Genomic DNA, 22,783 nt, shown 5'->3' with positions numbered 1-22,783 from the left:
CTTTCAGAAGATGCTGACAGTGTGTTTCTCACAGATTGGCACTTAACAGGCAGCATATCGTACTGTTTTCTTCTGTTTTTCGCAAGCCGTAGCTGAATCTGCTGCTTGTTGTTGTCCATAATCTAGGAAAAGTCACTCACGCGGTCGTTCGACAGGTGAGCGTGGCGCTCATAAAATACGCATAGTCATATTTATAAGGCCAATGCTACTCCAACAGAAGAGAATGAAAAGGTTACACTTGACTCTCACACACAAGACACGTCAAGAGACCGCTAGACGGCGCCTCAAGTCTGTAACCCCATTAGGACGGATTTGAAACGAAATTATAAATATGTCGACCTCACCTGTCGACCGTTCCCGGGTTAAATGAAAGTAGATGGAAGAAGTCTGGACGTTCTAGGATAACTCTGTGCAAACATCTTGCGTTTTTGTTCTTTTTTCTGTAGTCGGGTGTTCGTTTGTTTTCACTTTAATTCGTGTACGCAACGTAAAGAAAGGAAATGCGCCTACTATGAGATTCTGCTCTTCGGTTCCCATTTATGTGTAAAGAAAGAAAGAACGAAAGAAATAAAAACAAAAAACGACAAGAACAAAAAACGAAAAGCGACGGAGATTATTATATTGAAGTGGAAGATGGCTTATACACTAATCGAAAGCACAAACTATGCACATTAAGAAATTGTAATATTATAATTGGTCCGAATGCATGTACGGTACGAGTCATATACCATGTCTAATTGTAAGTTTTCCCATTTTCGCCAAATATTGTATCAGATACTATCGGAAGTGGTTTGAATAAAGTCTGAAACTGATTTTCTAGACATTTGTGTTTGACAAAACTGCTAAATCGTAGTTCATTTTACATGCACAGTGAATAACTACTTCCATACACATGTAGTTGTCTCATTTAACAACTGCTTTCAAACAATATTCTATTTGACCCTCCTTGAAATTTGAAAATTTTGAGTAGGACCCCGTCTGGGACCTTGTGGAGGACCCTAGGACAAATATTTTTACTTTCAATCATACTATTTTCGAAATGATGACTCACGTGTTTTCCTGTTTTGACATCTGTCGCATCATTTCAGGTTTACGAGTAGCCATAGACTTTACAATGACATTTTTGCTGACATTTTGACCGGCTACCATTTTGCACATGGTAATTTTAGAGAGTAGAGACTTCTTTCGTCTTCGTTCATTTCCCAACAGCTTTCCAACGATACACTACTTGATCTCGTCACCATTTGCAAATTTTGAGTTGTACCCCCCCTGGGACACTGCGGGTGCCCTGGGAAAACAATTTTTGTCTTGATACATTGTACTTTTAAAATGATCAAACACGTCTTTTCCTGTTTTGGCATCTGTCGTATCGTTTGCTTTTTTAGGGGTGGCAACGGACTTTCTAGACACCCTGTATATTAATATAACTCGCACAGTATATGCATTCGGAAGATTTTTATTACAGTTTCGTAATAGGTGTCATTAGTGCATATATCTTCCACTTTGATATATATTCTCCCTCTCTTCCCTTATTAGACGAATCTATGAAAATACGCAAATCGGGTGGATCATGTTGAATTTCTAATTCATTCATCAGACCATTGATGTCCGTACATACGTATAGGGAACCTTCCATTCTGTAGTATTCTGAAAAGGGCTTGTTCCTTTTCCTGTAGTGAGTGTAAGTAGTTCCAGGAGTCAATAAATTCCACTCTTTGAGTCTAGCACACAAAAGTTGAGCTTTCTCTTTCGAAAGTTTAACTCTCTCACTAAATCATTCAACTCATGTTGTAGGATGAAGTGAGACTCCTCTTTTGCGTGGAAGGAACTGTCTGTCGGATCTTCATCTGCAGATATTGATTTGGTGTCCTCATCTCTTCCTGTAGGCGCTGTATAAGTATTTTCCGATAGCTTTCCAATCTTTCGGAGGAGTAGGTACAGGTAAATTTTCTAAATGGGGCACTGGTCTGATCGCGGATTGCAATTTTGGGTAGTCGATGGCCCGTTGTTTCTTCTTGTTACTTCCTGCTGTATTCGCCATACAGAAATGGCAATCATCATAATGATTCCGGGGTTCTCTTCATATCATCGGAACAGTAAAAGGCATCCTTCGTTTGGTTCCCTTAAGCCAGACAGTCAAAGTCGCATAACACATCAAATAACACACATGAGGGGCCCAGCTTTTATCTTGATCACCGATCTTGCAGCCAAAATAAAAATAATGTTTTCCTAACGTCGTCATTTATCGATTAAATCTGCGACTTCACCATAAATATGACGCAGATATAACAAAATCTGTCCGATGGGTTTTTACATCCTCTTTGGGAAGAACTTGACATTTTGCACAGGAAAGCGAAACTTACAGCAACAACACAACCACTTACTCCATAAAATCACTAAAAGATAGTGAAAACACAGGCAAACAATTCTAAAAATACGGTAAAATAAAACCGAAGTCATTGGCGTAAAAATTCCAAGTCAATTCTCCCGACAAAATACTTATACACTTGAGAGATTACTTACTGTAATGCATAAGAGCAAGACTGAGCGACCCAATAACGGCGCAGTTGGCGCTTTTTTCGCCCGCGTCATCGTGCTGCTCATTGTTGCCACATAGACCCTATTTTTTAAACCGGTTTCAGTGGTCTAAAAGCAAACAAACAAAGGAGGGGAGAAACACAAGTGTTAAGCATTTCAATCATCTCCGTCCTTCCGGTATTCATTGTTATAATATATATATATATATATATATATATATATATATATATATATATATATATATATATATATATATATATATATATATATACAGTATGGCGCTAAATTCGTTGTACAAAAGCAGAGGAGTGATTCCTGAGAGTAAAACAAACAAAAATGTTCCAATAAATATAGGGCGAAAACCCCATTGTTTACATGTTATAGGCTGCAGAAAACATAGAAAAATGAATTTTAAAGGTCCATAGCTCCAAAACTGTGGGACCTACCGCAGTCGGATCAAGACTTCACTTAGGAACTGGTATGCGCCTTATCCAAATATATATGTTTTAGAATCCTAATGTACTCACGCAATAAATTTTATGGAGGTAATTGGAGAGTACTTTATATCATAGGCCTAAGTCAAACTCCTATAAAAATTGTTGTGGATGCACCTCAGGGTTATGGAACATGCGTTTTTGGATAGGACACATACTAGTTCCTAAGTGAAATCTTGACTCGACTACGGTAGATCCCGTAATTTTGGAGCTACGAACCTTTAAAATTCATTTTTTTTATGTTGTTGGTATCATATAACACGTAAACGATGGGTTTTCCTCTATGTTTATTGGAACTTTTTTGTTTGTTTTACTCTCAGGAATCACTCCTCTGCTTTTGTACAACGAATTTAGCGCCATACTGTATATATATTCCAAGAACATTGGGGGTTCTATCTGTCGCCAACTGAGTGAAATCTAATTTATCTCTTACTCAAATAGTATTGTCAGACCGGTTACTTCGATGACAACTGAAGCCTCTCTACAAAATGGCAAAATTGACAACAATGCATAACACCAAAATACGAGCTAATGTAGTAAAACGACTATCAATTTCGAATTCAACATCCTGAAATTAGTCAGAATCAGAGGTTTTCCTTTCTGTAACTAAACTGACGCCGGCCAGTGTAATTGAATGCTTTAATTATAGGAAAATAAGTTGATTTTCATACTTTGTTATTTTCGGATAACAAAAAAACATTTCATTTAAGTATGTTGTTCCCCTTTGTAATAATCTATTAACAAAAGACAATTTGTCCCCAAAACTAGCTAATCCATTAAAGTATAGCACTAGTAAACGGTACACAATCAACTCCTAATGGTAATATGTTGTAACATATTTTAATTTCAAAACAAATAATTGGGTTAAATCTGACCCCACGATAGTACTTATGCAGTATAAAAATAACGATATTAGTGAAGAGTTAATATGAACTATGTTAACTAACTAACTAATTCTATGGCCTATGGAACCCGGAGGTTCAGTGCCGCGTTCACAAAAGCTCTCCACTGACTTCTATCCTTAGCTAATTGGATCCAGTTTCTACTTTGTATTCCTATCTCTGCGAGATCCATCTTAATATTATCCTCCCATCTGCGCCTAGGTCTTCCTAATGGTCGTTTTCCTATGGGTCTACCAGTCAAGACTTTGAAAACGTTTCTACTTTCTTCCATTCTAGCTACATGACCTGCCCACCTAAGCCTCCTAGACTTGACGACCCTAACAATGTTGGGTAAACCGTATAAACTATGTAGTTCCTCGTTATGAAGCTTCCGCCATTCCCCATTCTCGTTCCTCTTGGGTCCGAATATTCTTCTCAGGATCCTGTTCTCAAATACTTTCAGTCTATGTTCTTCTCTCAGAGTAAGCGACCATGTTTCGCAACCATACAGAACAACAGGCATGATTATCGTTTTATATATTTTAAGCTTCAAATTCCTCGACAGAATTCGCGACGACAAGAGATTTTGAACCGAATAGTAACACGAATTCCCTGCTTTTAGTCGACATTTAATTTCTTCGTGAATATGATTTTCGTCTGTTAATATTGATCCTAAATATTTGAAAGTATCCACTTTATCAAAAGTATTATTTAATATTTTAACGCCCCCACAATTTGCCGTATTACGGTCCCGACGCACTTCCATGTATTTAGTTTTCTCTGCATTTACTTCTAAACCCATGTCCCTGCAAGCGTTTAATAATATCTCTGCATTTATTTCTACTGTTCTCTTATCATCCCCTATTAAATTTACATCATCAGCATATGCCATAACCTGGTGAATGCCGTTCAACTCTAGGCCCTGGTTGCTATCTTTGATTTTCCTTATGGCGTATGTTAATAGGAAATTAAATTTAAAACAGTTTACTGTACATAATTGTAATTAAGAAAATAACAATAATAATAAAATAAAATAATGCAAGAATAAAAAGATGGCAATAAACAGTTTTTTTTACGGTAATCCTCGATCCTCCCGTGTTGAACAGCATGGCTTTTCTCAATGCTGCCTCCAGAAGGCCGATAAATACGTATTATGAAGCACTCCAGTTCACATTTTTGGCTAGTGAACCACATATCGAAAAATGTCTCAAATTTATTTTTCAGACCTGTGCCCCCTCAATAATTCCTGGATCTGTCCATGATATTGACAATAAACTGATAATAGTCATAGCGTACATTTTGAAATTTTTTCAAACACTCTTAGCATAAGGAACAGTTTTCCGTATTCTTAATTTCTTTTTCTTTTCTTTTCTTTCTTCTCGCCCTTGCGCCCCTTTACTGTTCTGGAAAGGGACTCTGAGTATGAACAGTGTTTAGCACACGCTATGTAAGAACAGCAAGTAGCTCTAAAGTTGAATGTTTTCAAGACCAAAACCACCGTCAGATTTTGATAAGTACACTATCGCGTGACTCACCCTTAGGGAGTGAGTATGCCACAGCAGTTGCACTGTGTTTCCATATGATACTGAGATATTTCTCTGGCAAGGAAAATAGTTTTGTAAGGAACCAAAGACGACTGAGTATAAAAACATTTAAAAGTATTATGGAAAGCAAATATTGTTCTGTGATGACTGTATACTGTGGCTTTGTGGTGACCGATCTTGAAAGTTTGCAGACTTGAAATATATACACTGTGAATTCGCTGTTTTGGTTGTCACTTGTTTTTAGTAATGAAGTAGCGCCTTGACAACAAAATTGACTGCAAGCATATTATAGGTTTTTTTGTATCCTATATAAATATTTTGTAGCTTGTTGGTTACTATTAAATACTTTTAAAAACGTCCTTCACGTTCAAATCCATGGCCCAACAGGTTATGGGCCCAGTGCGTGTAGTAATGTGAATGTTTAGTTCCGGTTTTCTTTTGAGACTGCTTGTTCTTTTGCCGGTGTGCCATTCCCGAAGGAACTGTTTGGTGACTGTTCAAGTGAGGTGTTTTTCGTTTTGATACGAAGATGGCAGATTTAAAAATCCTAATACACAAGTTGACAAGTGCAGAAAACTGGACCAAGTGCAAGTACCAAAATTTGATTCTGTTCAAGTGCCATGGACTCTTGGATATTGTTACCGGTAAACAGAAGCAACTGACATACGTGGCTAAAACGGAATCAGCGGATGCGTTGGCAAAATACAGGAAGGAGCTTGGTGACTTTGAGAAAAACAATGCACATGCTCAGTTGTTGATAACGAACGCTTTTATCAGACGATGTGTATAATATGCTAGGTATTGTGCAATCCGCGGATGATGCGTGGCAGCGTTTGTTGTCTATTTATGAACAAAGTTCAGGTCATCGTCTTGATAAACTTGCGGAAAAGCTTTTTGACGCGAAAAATGATCCTACCGTGAATATGTTAGAACAGACTTCAGTTATGCAAAGAGGCTTCTACGATTTGAGTGACGAAATGAAAAGAAAGTTCGATGTAGCATTACCGGAACAGCTTTTGATGTTGCGTATCACATCAACGTTACCGGCTGAACACAACTTTCGTCAAGTGTGGGTGGCTACGGCTCTTAAAGATAGGACATTGGATCAGTTAGTAGAACGGCTACGAATGGTTGAAATGCACGACTCGGTTGGGAAAGATTCGTGTGCTGCGTTAGTGTCCAAGTCAGCTTTACGGAAGCATTCCGTTTAACGTGATAAGTCCAAGAAAGACGGTACAAGTGCCATAAAATGTTTCAGATGCGATAAGGTAGGACATTACAAACGAAATTGCGCTAGTCCGAAGTCTGTGAAGCAAACCAAGACGAACTTGCTTCTAGTCAAGACAAGGAGGGTTCGATATTTGTGTGTTCTGCTTTTATGTGCGGTATACGGAACATTGGTCGAGATCTTAGCGGAGCGTTAGTAGAATGTGCTAGGTCGATGTTACACTCGAAAGATCTACCAATCGAACTCTGGGATGAGGCGGTAAACACCGCAGCAACGTACTTAACAGAACGGGTCCAACAACAGTTGCAACGAAAAGTCCGTGTGAACTTTGGTATGGTAAAGACAGGCCTAATATAAAATAATTTAAAAGTGCTTGCAGAAGATTGATATGTGCACGTTCCAAAGCAAACACGTCAAAAATGGGATCGAAAAAGTGTCAAGGGAGTGCTAGTTGGCTATTGTGGAGATAGAGATGATTATCGTATTTTTGTACCGTCATCAAATAAAATATTATTAAGTCGTGATGTTAAATTTGTTCCCGAAAAGAGTTTTGAACTGAGAAAAGCGTGTACCAGTAGTGAATCAGCTACATTGAACATCAAACACGAGATTTCTGCTCAAGAGGAAGTTGCTGTAGAAGTTGCTCAATAACTAATGAATCACAGGAAAATGGAAGTCAGAAAAGTAACATGGAACTTCGTGACCGAGAGACGATCAGAAGACCATCCTACTTTGAGTATGTAATGGTGGCTGCTCTAAATGACAATCTTCCAAATTCATATGAGGAAGCCATGAATTCTCGTGATACCAAATTCTGGAAAACAGCTATGGATGAAGAAATGACTTCACTGTACGAAAATGATGTTTGGGACTTAATCGAGTTACCAGAAAACAAAAACGTAGTGGACTGTCGTTGAGTGCTGCGTGTGAAAACCAAACTGACGGTAGCATTGGCCGTTACAAAGCCACACTTGTGGCAAAGGGTTACATCCAAAAGCCAGGTGTTGACTACGACGAGACTTTCAGCCCTGTTGCAAGGTACGATACAGTGTGGACAGGGCTAAGTGTTGCTGAAAATGATGGTCTTAAGCTTGAACAGTTTGACGTAAAACAGCCTTTCTATACGGTGCATTGGAAGATGAAGTGTACATGAGACAACCAAATGGTTACGATGACGGTACCGGTAGGATTTTTAAGTTAAAACGTAGCCTGTATGGACTGAAACAGGCACCTAGATGCTGGAATGCACGGTTTGTACGGTTCTTAAAACAGTGTGGCTTAAAAGCATTGGATGCTGATCCGTGTCTCTATACGTGAAAAAGACTTACAGAAGTTGTTGGTAACCATATATGTAGATGATGGATTGATTGCTGGAACTGATGGTAAACACATTGAAGAATTTCTAATAAACCTCAAACGTGAATTCAAAATTACAGTTGGTTCCTTGGATAGCTTCTTAAGAATGCTGATTAAAAGGGAAAATGACGGGTCAATCTTTCTGCACGAAAGCAACTATACCAAGAAGATTCTTGACCTTTTTCGGATGGATGAAGCCAATAAAGTTGCACTGTCTATAGTTAAAGAGGAAGCTGTAGATGATGAGGAGAACATCTCTGGTAAAGTACCCTTTCGGGAAGTCGTAGGAAGCCTGATGTACCTAGCAATAGCTACAAGACCGGATATTGCTTATGTTGTGTGTAAAGTTTCGCAGAAGTTAGAAAAACCTACAAAAAGTGATTGGGAAGCTGTGAAACGAATAATAAAGTATCTACGAGGTACAATGGACTATGGCCTGTTTTACCGGTACGAATATAAATCTGGACTTCTCGAAGCATACACCAATGCTGATTTTGCTGTAAACAGCAGGACAAAACGTTCGGCGTCTGAGACGGTGTGTAAGTAGCGATTACGTGTCTGAGTCAAAAGCAAAAGTGTGTACTGCTCTGAACCACAGAGGCAGAATTCGTGGCTGCCAGTGAAGGTGCAAAGGGAGTGATTTGGTTAATGCTTATGTTGAGTGAGATTTCTGTGATCAGCAAAATTCCAACACTCTTGATTGATAATGCGAGTGCAGTGAAATTAATAAAATATCAAGAATTTCACAAGCGATCAAAACATATTGATGTTAAATATTACTTTGTGCGTGAAATTATCTAGCTGGTATTTTAAGTATGGAACACATAGACGGTCAACATCAAGTAGATGACATTATGACCAAACCATTAGCGCGTGTGCGTTTTGAAACTCTTAGAGATGCAATGAACATGTGCGAAAGGCAGCGAAAAAAACAATATTTCAGAAGAAGTGTTATGGAAAGCAAATGTTATTTTGTTATGACTGTATACTGTGGCTTTGTGGTGACCGATCTTGAAAGTTTACAGACTTGAAATATAAATATACTGTGAATTCGTTGTTTCGGTTGTCACTTGTTTTTAGTAATGAAGTAACGCCTTGACAAGAAAATTGACTGCAAGCATATTATACGTTTCTTTTTGTATCCTATATAAATATTTTGTAGCTTGTTGGTTACTATTAATTACTTTTTAAAACGTCCTTCACATTTAAATCCATGGCCCAACAAAAACGTATACTCGGCCTGCAAGACTTCCATGCCGGGCTTTGCTTTAATGAATAAGGACAACCACAGTACATGTTGTGGCACGAAATTTGTAGTGTACGTCTCTGTTATGCGACGTTTCCAAGTGAAACCTAATATTTTGGTGCGATCAGTAAAAGGAATCGCAAACAAATACATGTGTTGGTCAGCTGGGTTTATGCACATCAGGCTTGACTTCTGTTTGTTGAGAACAACACCTGAAATCCACTCATAATTCGATATGAGGGTTTAAACACGTGATAGTTCTGGTCGATTGTTAACCCTTTGGAGTTCTCGTACCTATTTTTAGGTACTAAAGTAGTGTCTTCATTATTCGATTAAAAAGAACCAATAAAGCCTTTTACTTTGGTTTTTCTGCTTTTTCAAGTCTAGAGGCATTGTAGAGCACGTTAAGTATGGTTTCACGCATTTCTGCGTCAAGATATAGGAGGTGATGACGTCATAACTTTAAACAATACTTTGTTGTTAGGCGTATATTTATTTCTTTTTGGCGGGCATACTGTGGCACCTAGAAGATTAAAATTTTGCACAAACATTCAGTGTACCGAGCAGTATTTACCAGATTTTCTTCAAAGCTCTACGTTAAAACATGGGATTTAGAGGGGAAAAATTTTAAATGGATATTTTAACGAAAAATCTCTATCTTCGCGATTTTCCTCCCTTAGATACATGATGGAGACATGTCAATGGTACCGTTTGAAAGGTAGTTCTGTTTTGAAGAGAATGGTCGGCGAACCATGATCCTAGAATAAGCCGGGATGTCTCAGGAAATTTTTTATATGAGATCAGGGTCTTTTGCGGTAGTCTGGGGGAATTATGTGGATAATTGATAAATTAAGTATTTTTCCTGCCCTTATTATTCAAGATAGAAACTTGAAATTTTTACACACATTTAGTATTTATCAGTTGATTTCCTGATGTCTGCGTTTAGACGCGGGTCCAGAGGGGCTAAAAAATTTATAAACCAGAGAAATATTATATTTTTTCTCAAACTTTCTCACTTTAGCTACACAATAGGAAAATGTATATTGTAACATTTCAAAGGCAGCTCTATTGTGAAAAAACGAGGTATGAACCATAATCCTACGATAAATAGGGATGATGCTGTAGCCGCTTGACTGAATGTCTATAATTCACTTTTAAACATAGCACAACCTCTAAAACAGAGCACACTCCCTCATCGGTATCCTACCGCCCAAAGTCGGACAATTTCTCCATGCCGACCAGATACTGCGGTTGGATTGCCGAGCGCGGACACCAGCGTCTTTCCGCTCGATTTTCGACCGCGACGAGGAAAAAGTAGTCGTTCAACAAAAGAATACAAACAAAGTTAGAAGGTAATTTGTTGCTTTAAAATAGGGATTAGGGCTTATATTTCCCTCGTATAAAGCTTTCTCGAAACAGTCAGCAGACAGTTGGACGAATACTGGCAAATAAACACCGCCGGCAATTTCTAGGAAAACGACGTCGGCACGACGTCGGCGAAAGTTTCAATATCGCGTACCAGTGGAACCGAGTCGATTTTTGGAAAATGAATAGAGCTTGTATATTCTTTAATGATGAAGTAAAAATTGAAACTGTCCGAAGGTTTTTCTGGTGGGCGGACACTAATTCCATTAAATATGTCTTGCGAAACCGGAGTCGGTAGAAAGTCGGCATACAGTGGACTGAACAACCGCGGAAAATATTGGTTGTAAAGACGTCGAAACGCTGACGGCGTGCAGACCATAAAAATGGTAAATGTATCAAAAGAAATGTAGTAAAAGGACAGCACGTAAAGGGTATATGAGAATTAAATATTTAAAATAAAATTACAATTACGAGGGGATCCTTGACAAACATTTTGGAAGAAGACGGCAAACATCGGAGAGCCGACCGTGACAAATGTTGTCGGAAAGACGTCGAAACGCTGGCGGCGTGCCGACAAGTAAAGAAGGCGAAAGAAGATCGGCAAACAGCGGACGGACCGACATCGGCAAAGATGCTCGGACAGGCACCGAGCCACCTTCTCTGCTGAAGAGCCTGATTGAAGAAATCGTCGTCTGGTCCATCTGCCTGTACGTTCGGTTCGCGTTTTTCATTTGTCGCATGGTGATGCAGTGTTGGTGGACTCCTTCAAACAAAGTTTGTTTATTCTTATAGTCAAGTGAAGGTGAATTTACAAGTGGGAAAAGAGTGTTTGTGTGATAAAAATGTTCATTCATTGGCAACCATACCACGTTTCTGGTTAAGCAAATATGACGAAGACATGATGTGTCAATGACTCTGGTGGGGAAGGCCACGCATAAACTAAATATTAAGCTGCTAACAGTATCCTATTGCAAACCTGCGGAATCGTGGCCTGAGTATGAAGTGGAAGAGCTATATACATTTGGTGAGTTAATTTAATCTTATTCATATACATTTTAAATTGTCATACATTTTATATGTTGTGTTACATATGTTAATTGTTGATGCGCATGAAAAATATCTGATTGTCGTATGTTCCAGTGCACAGGCGTCTCTGGCATGTAAGTAGATAGGGGTCACTTGGGGGCATTTTTTTCCTACTGCGCATGCGCAAACCCTCGACGCTGATTGGCTGGCGCAGGTCACGTGACCCGGCCACGCCCCTTGACGCTGATTGGCTTGCCACGCCCCCGGCCACGCCCCTTGACGCTGATTGGCTGGCGTTGGCCACGCCCCCTGACGCTGATTGGCCGGCACGGTTACACCCCTTGACGCTGATCGGTCATGCTCTTTTACGACCTCCTATCTACTGCGCTGACTGGCTGGCAGCGGACCCCGCCGATTGGCTGGCGTCGGATCTCGCCCCCTTGACGCTGATTGGCCGGCCACGCGCACCTCGGGATATGGGAGTTTGCCACATGCCACATAAGATTCGTTCCCTTTTATGAGCGCTTTTAACATAGCAGAAATTACACAGAGACTACGAACACATAACATAGCACATATAACATAAGACTATCTAACATAGCAGGGGTGTACTCGTTCCCTTTTATCAGCACTTTACGAACACATAGCAGAGCCGATATCACATTCTTCATCCACCTATTTAACATAGCACATATAACATAAGACTATCTAACATAGCAGGGGTGCACACGTTCCCTTTTATGAGCACTCTTTTTAAACATAGCAGAGAATAATGGGGGTGTATTCGCCCTCCATTTTGAGTCAATTTTTGACCTACTGCGCATATGCGCAAAACTGTTCCAATTTCGCCGTTAAAAAAATAACAACACACACAGCAGACCGCAGACTGTTCCAGTTCAGGAGCAGATTACGGCTATGCGCAGAAACATAAAATAAGACATAACACCCCCGTTCTCTTTTACGAGCACTTTATAGCAACATAATAGAGCAAAGAATAAAAAAATAACAACCACACACACACACACACACACACACACACACACTTGATTGCTTATGCGCAGTAAAATTAAATTTCCAATTAATTACACATTGCAGGTATGCGCAGAAAAATTACACTAGACTACAGCGTGTTCCAGTTGCAGTGCTGGTTTCGGTTCAATAGAGCAGACTACGTGCAACAAGCAGGTCATAAAAGACTATGACCTATTTTTCATCCCCTAAATAACATAGTATACACCCACACTTGGTTGCGTATGTCAAATCCAATTTAGTAGAAATAACACGCATGCGCAGAAACATTTATATTTCCGATTCGACCATGCTGGTAAAGAATACCACACTTATTTCTACCTGGGTCCTATAGTTTATGTGGCATACGCCCTTTCTATGAAAATTTTAACCGATTTGGATGAAACTCGGCATATGGGGGTTTTCGACCATGCTGAGTACGAATATCATACTTATTTTTAACTGGGTCCTATAGTTTTTGTGGCATACGCCCTTTCTATGACAATTTTATCCAATTTGGATGAAACTCGGCATATGGGTGTTTTCGGACATGCTGATTACCAATACCACACCTACTTTTACCTGGACGTCGTTTGTATGACACTTAAAACCTAATAACTCGAAAACGGATCCAAATATTGAGGTCGTGTTTCCACATTTAGTAACGGGTCACCAGCAACCACAAGTTCCGAAATAATGACCATCGATGTCGGAGGTCAACATACTTAAAACCTAATCACTCGAAAACGGATCCACATATTGAGATGGTGTTTTCAAATCTAGTAATCGGTCATCAGGTACTACAAGTTCCAAAATAATGACCATCGAGGTCAAAGGTCAACATACTTAAAACCTAATAACTCGTAAACGGACCCACATATTGAGATGGTGTTTCCAAATCTGCTAATCGGTCATCAGGTACTACAAGTTCCAAAATAATGACCATCGAGGTCAAAGGTCAACATACTTAAAACCTAATCACTCGAAAACGGTGCCACATATTGAGATGGTGTTTTCAAATCTTGTAATTGGTCATCAGGTACTACAAGTTCCAAAATAATGACCATCGAGGTCAAAGGTCAACATACTTAAAACCTAATAACACGAAAACGGAGCCACATATTGAGATGGTGTTTCCAAATCTAGTAATCGGTCATCAGGTACTACAAGTTCCAAAATAATGACCATCGAGGTCAAAGGTCAACATACTTAAAACCTAATAACTCGAAAACGGACCCACATATTGAGATGGTGTTTCCAAATCTAGTAATCGGTCATCAGGTACTACAAGTTCCAAAATAATGACCATCGAGGTCAAAGGTCAACATACTTAAAACCTAATAACTCGTAAACGGACCCACATATTGAGATGGTGTTTCCAAATCTAGTAATTGGTCATCAGGTACTACATGTTCCAAAATACTGATCATCGAGGTCATAGGTCAACATACTTAAAACCTAATAACTCGAAAACGGTGCCACATATTGAGATGGTGTTGCCACATTTAGTAATTGGTCATCAGGTACTACATGTTCCAAAATACTGATCATCGAGGTCAAAGGTCAACATACTTAAAACCTAATAACTCAAAAACGGATCCACATATTGAGATCGTGTTTCCACATTTAGTAATCGGCCATCAGGTACTACAAGTTCCAAAATAATGACCATCGAGGTCAAAGGTCAACATACTTAAAACCTAATAACACGAAAACTGAGCCACATATTGAGATGGTGTTTCCACATTTAGTAATCGGCCACCAACTACTACAAGTTCCATAATAATGACCATCGAGGTCAAAGGTCAACATACTTAAAACCTAATCACTCGAAAACGGTGCCACATATTGAGATGGTGTTTCTAAATCTAGTAATTGGTCATCAGGTACTACATGTTCCAAAATACTGATCATCGAGGTCAAAGGTCAACATACTTAAAACCTAATAACACGAAAACTGAGCCACATATTGAGGTGCTGTTTCCACATTTAGTAATCGGCCACCAACTACTACAAGTTCCAAAATACTGATCATCGAGGTCAAAGGTCAAAATACTTAAAACCTAATAAGTCGAAAACGGAGCCAAATATCGAGGTGCTGTTGCCACATTTAGTAATTGGTCATCAACTACTACATGTTCCAAAATAATGACCATCGATGTTAAAGGTCAAAATACTTAAAACCTAATAAGTCGAAAACGGCGCCAAATATTGAGGTCGTGTTTCCACATTTAGTAACGGGTCACCAGCAACCACAAGGTCCAAAATAATGACCATCGATGTCAAAGGTCAACATACTTAAAACCTAATCACTCGAAAACGGAGGCACATATTGAGGTGCTGTTTCCAAATCTAGTAATAGGTCGTCAACTAGTACATGTTAAAAACGTACTGACTTTCGAGGTCAAAGGTCAAATATTTAAGCCTTAATAACTCGTAAACGTAGCCAGCAAGAGGTTTCTGTGACCTATTCATTTTTTGTTCCAAGCAGAAAAAGTGAAGAATGAATAAATTTTAGTGACTTATTTGCTGTTGTACTAACGAGAAATCTAATTTGTAACTAGCTCAGAATTTCTGTACATTTTGGGTTATTCAAAATAATTTGGATGGACTAACGAAAAAGAAAGCAAAGATATGCCATTTTAGCTAGCTGAGAATTTAAAGAAACAAAGGGAACCTACTCAATTTTCTATCAACGAGAAATGCCATTTCAACTACCTCAGATTTTATGTGCCTTTTCTGTGCTAAGGTCTATTTTAACTCTTCTTGACTAATTAAATAAACGAAGGAATATTGTACCAATGAGAAATGCCATTTTTTTCTAGACCATGTTGTAATATTTAAACAAACGAAGGGGTGGATTTGAGTGACCTATTCAATTTTGCACCAATGAGAAATAACGGCGTATTTTAAATAAACAATCGGATAAATTTAACCGGCTCAGAAGTGTACTATTTAAACAAACGAAGGTCTCTTGAGTGAGATTTCCAATTATGTAGCAAGAAGGACTATTTTCTAACGAACTCAGAATTTCATTTCATATTGTAATACTCAAATTTGGATGGAGTGTTTAGTTTTGTTCGAACCAGAAAAATTTGATTGGATTATTTCCTTATGTACCAACTGGAAAAAGTGAAGGAATAAATTTGGGTAGAATGTCTAGTTTTGTACCTAACAAAATAAGAAAAAGAAGTGAAGAACGAATAAACTTTTGATGGACTATTTTGTTATGTACCAACAAAAAATGGAACACCAGCGACAAAAAAGAAACCGAAGGAGGAATAAATTTGGGTGACCTAATCAGTTTTGTATTAAGCAGAAAATTTGTTGGCTTTTTTTAGAAAGACCATTTTATCTTTTTGTGCTCTACAAATAGACGGAGGAAAAGCAAAGAGAGACCATTTTATGTGCCTTTCGTAACGAAGAAACAAATTTGAAGGCGGTTAATTTTAACTAATCCTGCTGCGAGTAGATCAATTAGTACATAGTAAAAAATAAAACAATGTGGTATTATTGCGACTTTCATTTTCGAATACATACAAATTAGGCCACTATGGCAAAAAATTCTACTCTCTCCTTATGTTTAGAAACCCGCTAGTAGGGCGTCGATTCAGTAATCCATATTGGAGTATACCTTTTATACAACAAACAAGCTTCTTAGTCCCACTCCTGAAATTAGAAAACAAATTCTTTCTTCTACGGTCTTCGGCACGCATTTTAGACCAAGGGCAGCAAGACACTATATTAAATAACACTTCTGCTGGATAGAAATTCGATTCTCTCGATCTTCTGCTTTACTTGGAAATTATCCTCATCTTAGAATTTATCAGGTTACAGCTAGTAAAAGAAAACGAACAGATAATTTTGAGACATTTCCATATGAGTAAATACAGTATTAGTAGAAACGATAGTTTTTAATTAAGTAGAGATAAGGAGAGAGTGAAAAAAATGGAAAATTAAATTTTAAATCATTATTATTATTATTTTAGAGGCCAAAAGGAAGAATAAATGAACTTGAGTGGCATATGTACGGAATTTAGTTTTGTACCGGGCAAAAAAAAATGAATGGAATATTTTATTTTGTATCAGCTGGTAATTTAGTGTTGTACCATTGTATCAATTTAAGTATTTTGTACTATTTAGTACCACCGAGAAGGTGTAGAATATTTAGTTTTGTACCAAGCAGAAATTTGTTGGCTTCTTTATTTTGTATTAACGACTAAAACCTTTAACACATACTTGGTTGTGTGCATTACAATGGCCGAAGTTTTTCATTTCCCTGTGGTACAACGTAATGGTCGCCCCGCTTATTCTAGGTCTACAGTTAGATATTTTCGGTCGGATAATGGTATAAAGCCACGTTTTGTTGAGCACAATGCCCACTATAACGATGTGGTAGACAATTATTTGATGGATAGATATTTGTTTAATAGTCGATAGAATTTGTTAAGCATTTATCGCAGGTAGATATTAAGATAGACTTTTTGTCGTTGGTTACTCGTTTAACCGCACACAGTTCTCTTTTCCAATGAGCTACCTTTCTTGCCATGAAAGCTAAGGGTAATAGTTATACTGTGATAGCTTTCTTTCGCTATGGGGGAACGCAGGACACTTTGGATGAGTTATTAAAGTTTTGGAATCATGTGTGCGAGTTCAGGCCAAGTATCCAGATTGCGGATTTACTTGGTTGCTTTACACGATGTGGTAAAACTGGCCTTTTTGCGGTATCTCCTGATACCTATCTGTTGGACCTCGCGGTATTTGGAAACTTGGTGAAAAAGAATGACAAATGGTTTTTCTCACAATAAAGCTATACATACAGAATAATCCATTATGGCAAAAAAAATACTACTTTCTCCTTATGCTTAGTTGGAGTAGACTTCGATAACAAGAACGATACATTGTGTAAGAATTTCCAATTAATAGCGGTATTGCACTGTACTTATAATAGTCTGTAATAATGATCTCTAAGAGAGTTATTAGGTAAAGATAACAATTACACCGCCATTCTGCGAACAAATTTATAAGACCATATTCTGCTACTCAAACAAACGACGGAATAAGCTCAGAATTTCTATACCTTTTTGTGTTATTCAAATAAACCTATTCACTTTTATACCACCTTTTAGTTTTGTACCAACCACAAAAAAGGGAAGAAGGACCATTATAACAAGCTCACTATTTTTATACCATTTTGTATTATTCTATTTCATTTTTGTAACAGCCAGAAGAAAAGTGAAGATGATACATTTTATACCTTTGTGGTGTTACATTTTGTATATGTTTGTGTCATCCAGAGAACAATTTAAATTGCCTCTCACTGACAATTCAGTTGCCAGAGTCCAATGTTAGTTATGTATTAAATTCTTAATATTACTGTACTACAAATTGATCAAGTTAACAGTTCCAGTTCTTCTATTCTTACACAATCAAATGCATATGCTACAGGGGGCTCAGTGTTCATTTACAGAATTAAATAATTGTTTATCTTTCTCTAAAAACATTTCTACTATTTTGTTGATATAATAATCACACTCTGTAATGTATTCATATACCAGATTAAATTTTTTCTCCAAAGTATAAGTGTTCTTAATATTACAACCTTTAAAATGCTTCTTTATATAAAGTTTATAGATTTTTTCTCTCATTTCACGTTTAATTAAGATCGTCCACACCTTTTGCAATAATTCGTAATCATGCTGCAGCAAACAGTTGTGATCTTTTTCATTCTCATTATGTTTAGAACATGCTTCACATAATAATACTGAATTTGGTGTATACTCATTAAATAATTGTATAACACATGTATGACTAATACTTTCACTAGTACACTCGCACTCATTAGCTTCCAGTTCAAAACAGGTAATATTTGAAACACTGTCATCATCACTTTCCGGGAGTATTTCATCATTATATCTGTTATAGCGTCTAAAATAATACACTTCTTCTATTTCTTGTGTTGGATATATGATTCTCACTTTATCACATAATTCATCTGGCAAATCGGGATCAGACGGCTGGATTAACAGTATTGGTTTCTCGTTTTCACGCTGAATTTCTTTTTCTCTAGGTGAAACATAAGCAATTTCCATGCTAGTCATTTTTCTGCTCTTCAGCAAAAAACAAATCAAATAAATAATTTTATATATCTACAATACAAGCATTCTATGCATTCTCCGTGTTTAATAATATGTTTCAAGCAATATAAAACATCATAATGTATGTTCTATTATTTCCAAATATACTCCCATAAATTTATATTCCATTATAATAAAATTCATAAATGCAAAATATATATTTGTCTTTTTTGACTTAGACGAGGAAGGAAAGTTCTATAAAATAATTGAATCGTTGAACTATAGGCAGTACCTTAGCAATACAAATGTTAAATATCTGCAGAAACATGGAACTTTTAAAACTTTTCTTACTTTGATATGATCTTTTCTTCTGGCTGTTACAAAAATGAAATAGAATAATACAAAATGATATAAAAATAGTGAGCTTGTTATAATGGTCCTTCTTCCCTTTTTTGTGGTTGGTACAAAACTAAAAGGTGGTATAAAAGTGAATAGGTTTATTTGAATAACACAAAAAGGTATAGAAATTCTGAGCTTATTCCGTCGTTTGTTTGAGTAGCAGAATATGGTCTTATAAATTTGTTCGCAGAATGGCGGTGTAATTGTTATCTTTACCTAATAACTCTCTTAGAGATCATTATTACAGACTATTATAAGTACAGTGCAATACCGCTATTAATTGGAAATTCTTACACAATGTATCGTTCTTGTTATCGAAGTCTACTCCAACTAAGCATAAGGAGAAAGTAGTATTTTTTTTGCCATAATGGATTATTCTGTATGTATAGCTTTATTGTGAGAAAAACCATTTGTTATTCTTTTTCACCAAGTTTCCAAATACCGCGAGGTCCAACAGATAGGTATCAGGAGATACCGCAAAAAGGCCAGTTTTACCACATCGTGTAAAGCAACCAAGTAAATCCGCAATCTGGATACTTGGCCTGAACTCGCACACATGATTCCAAAACTTTAATAACTCATCCAAAGTGTCCTGCGTTCCCCCATAGCGAAAGAAAGCTATCACAGTATAACTATTACCCTTAGCTTTCATGGCAAGAAAGGTAGCTCATTGGAAAAGAGAACTGTGTGCGGTTAAACGAGTAACCAACGACAAAAAGTCTATCTTAATATCTACCTGCGATAAATGCTTAACAAATTCTATCATATACCATTTGTTATATCGACTATTAAACAAATATCTATCCATCAAATAATTGTCTACCACATCGTTATAGTGGGCATTGTGCTCAACAAAACGTGGCTTTATACCATTATCCAACCGAAAATATCTAACTGTAGACCTAGAATAAGCGGGGCGACCATTACGTTGTACCACAGGGAAATGAAAAACTTCGGCCATTGTAATGCACACAACCAAGTATGTGTTAAAGGTTTTAGTCGTTAATACAAAATAAAGAAGCCAACAAATTTCTGCTTGGTACAAAACTAAATATTCTACACCTTCTCGGTGGTACTAAATAGTACAAAATACTTAAATTGATACAATGGTACAACACTAAATTACCAGCTGATACAAAATAAAATATTCCATTCAATTTTTTTTGCCCGGTACAAAACTAAATTCCGTACATATGCCACTCAAGTTCGTTTATTCTTCCTTTTGGCCTCTAAAATAATAATAATAATGATTTAAAATTTAATTTTCCATTTTTTTCACTCTCTCCTTATCTCTACTTAATTAAAAACTATCGTTTCTACTAATACTGTATTTACTCATATGGAACTGTCTCAAAATTATCTGTTCGTTTTCTTTTACTAGATGTAACCTGATAAATTCTAAGATGAGGATAATTTCCAAGTAAAGCAGAAGATCGAGAGAATCGAATTTCTATCCAGCAGAAGTGTTATTTAATATAGTGTCTTGCTGCCCTTGGTCTAAAATGCGTGCCGAAGACCGTAGAAGAAAGAATTTGTTTTCTAATTTCAGGAGTGGGACTAAGAAGCTTGTTTGTTGTATAAAAGGTATACTCCAATATGGATTACTGAATCGACGCCCTACTAGCGGGTTTCTAAACATAAGGAGAGAGTAGAATTTTTTGCCATAGTGGCCTAATTCGTATGTATTCGAAAATGAAAGTCGCAATAATACCACATTGTTTTATTTTTTACTATGTACTAATTGATCTACTCGCAGCAGGATTAGTTAAAATTAACCGCCTTCAAATTTGTTTCTTCGTTACAAAAGGCACATAAAATGGTCTCTCTTTGCTTTTCCTCCGTTTATTTGTAGAGCACAAAAAGATAAAATGGTCTTTCTAAAAAAAGCCAACAAATTTTCTGCTTAATACAAAACTGATTAGGTCACCCAAATTTATTCCTCCTTCGGTTTCTTTTTTGTCGCTGGTGTTCCATTTTTTGTTGGTACATAAGAAAATAGTCCATCAAAAGTTTATTCGTTCTTCACTTCTTTTTCTTATTTTGTTAGGTACAAAACTAGACATTCTACCCAAATTTATTCCTTCACTTTTTCCAGTTGGTACATAAGGAAATAATCCAATCAAATTTTTCTGGTTCGAACAAAACTAAACACTCCATCCAAATTTGAGTATTACAATATGAAATGAAATTCTGAGTTCGTTAGAAAATAGTCCTTCTTGCTACATAATTGGAAATCTCACTCAAGAGACCTTCGTTTGTTTAAATAGTACACTTCTGAGCCGGTTAAATTTATCCGATTGTTTATTTAAAATACGCCTTTATTTCTCATTGGTGCAAAATTGAATAGGTCACTCAAATCCACCCCTTCGTTTGTTTAAATATTACAACATGGTCTAGAAAAAAATGGCATTTCCCATTGGTACAATATTCCTTCGTTTATTTAATTAGTCAAGAAGAGTTAAAATAGACCTTAGCACAGAAAAGGCACATAAAATCTGAGGTAGTTGAAATGGCATTTCTCGTTGATAGAAAATTGAGTAGGTTCCCCTTGTTTCTTTAAATTCTCAGCTAGCTAAAATGGCATATCTTTGCTTTCTTTTTCGTTAGTCCATCCAAATTATTTTGAATAACCCAAAATGTACAGAAATTCTGAGCTAGTTACAAATTAGATTTCTCGTTAGTACAACAGCAAATAAGTCACTAAAATTTATTCATTCTTCACTTTTTCTGCTTGGAACAAAAAATGAATAGGTCACAGAAACCTCTTGCTGGCTACGTTTACGAGTTATTAAGGCTTAAATATTTGACCTTTGACCTCGAAAGTCAGTACGTTTTTAACATGTACTAGTTGACGACCTATTACTAGATTTGGAAACAGCACCTCAATATGTGCCTCCGTTTTCGAGTGATTAGGTTTTAAGTATGTTGACCTTTGACATCGATGGTCATTATTTTGGAACTTGTGGTTGCTGGTGACCCGTTACTAAATGTGGAAACACGACCTCAATATTTGGCGCCGTTTTCGACTTATTAGGTTTTAAGTATTTTGACCTTTAACATCGATGGACATTATTTTGGAACATGTAGTAGTTGATGACCAATTACTAAATGTGGCAACAGCACCTCGATATTTGGCTCCGTTTTCGACTTATTAGGTTTTAAGTATTTTGACCTTTGACCTCGATGATCAGTATTTTGGAACTTGTAGTAGTTGGTGGCCGATTACTAAATGTGGAAACAGCACCTCAATATGTGGCTCAGTTTTCGTGTAATTAGGTTTTAAGTATGTTGACCTTTGACCTCGATGGTCATTATTTTGGAACTAGTAGTAGTTGGTGGTCGATTACTAAATGTGGAAACAGCACCTCAATATGTGGATCCGTTTTCGACTGATTAGTTTTTAAGTATGTTGACCTTTGACCTCGATGGTCATTATTATGGAACTTGTAGTAGTTGGTGGCCGATTACTAAATGTGGAAACACCATCTCAATATGTGGCTCAGTTTTCGTGTTATTAGGTTTTAAGTATGTTGACCTTTGACCTCGATGGTCATTATTTTGGAACTTGTAGTACCTGATGGCCGATTACTAAATGTGGAAACACGATCTCAATATGTGGAT

General features: G+C 37.1%; 1 protein-coding gene across 1 annotated transcript; it reads left to right on the top strand.

Moving 5' to 3' along the window:
• Nucleotides 1-6,248: 6,248 nt before the first annotated feature.
• LOC145674185 (uncharacterized) lies at nt 6,249-6,668 on the top strand. Its single transcript, XM_081744018.1, has one exon. It carries the CDS (start codon nt 6,249-6,251, stop codon nt 6,666-6,668), a length of 420 nt encoding a protein of 139 aa, XP_081600144.1.
• Nucleotides 6,669-22,783: the final 16,115 nt, after the last annotated feature.

The sequence above is a fragment of the Thermobia domestica genome, chromosome 17 (assembly GCF_964235325.1).
Source record: "Thermobia domestica chromosome 17, izTheDome1.hap1.1, whole genome shotgun sequence".
NCBI classification, from domain to species: Eukaryota; Metazoa; Arthropoda; class Insecta; order Zygentoma; family Lepismatidae; genus Thermobia; species Thermobia domestica.
Note: the sequence above shows the minus strand (reverse complement) of the source record. Positions and strands in the feature narration are given on the sequence as shown.

What these genes read in the sequence shown, in the direction of transcription:
- LOC145674185 (XM_081744018.1), top strand. Translation starts at nt 6,249, where the DNA reads ATGCTAGGTATTGTGCAATCCGCGGATGATGCGTGGCAGCGTTTGTTG.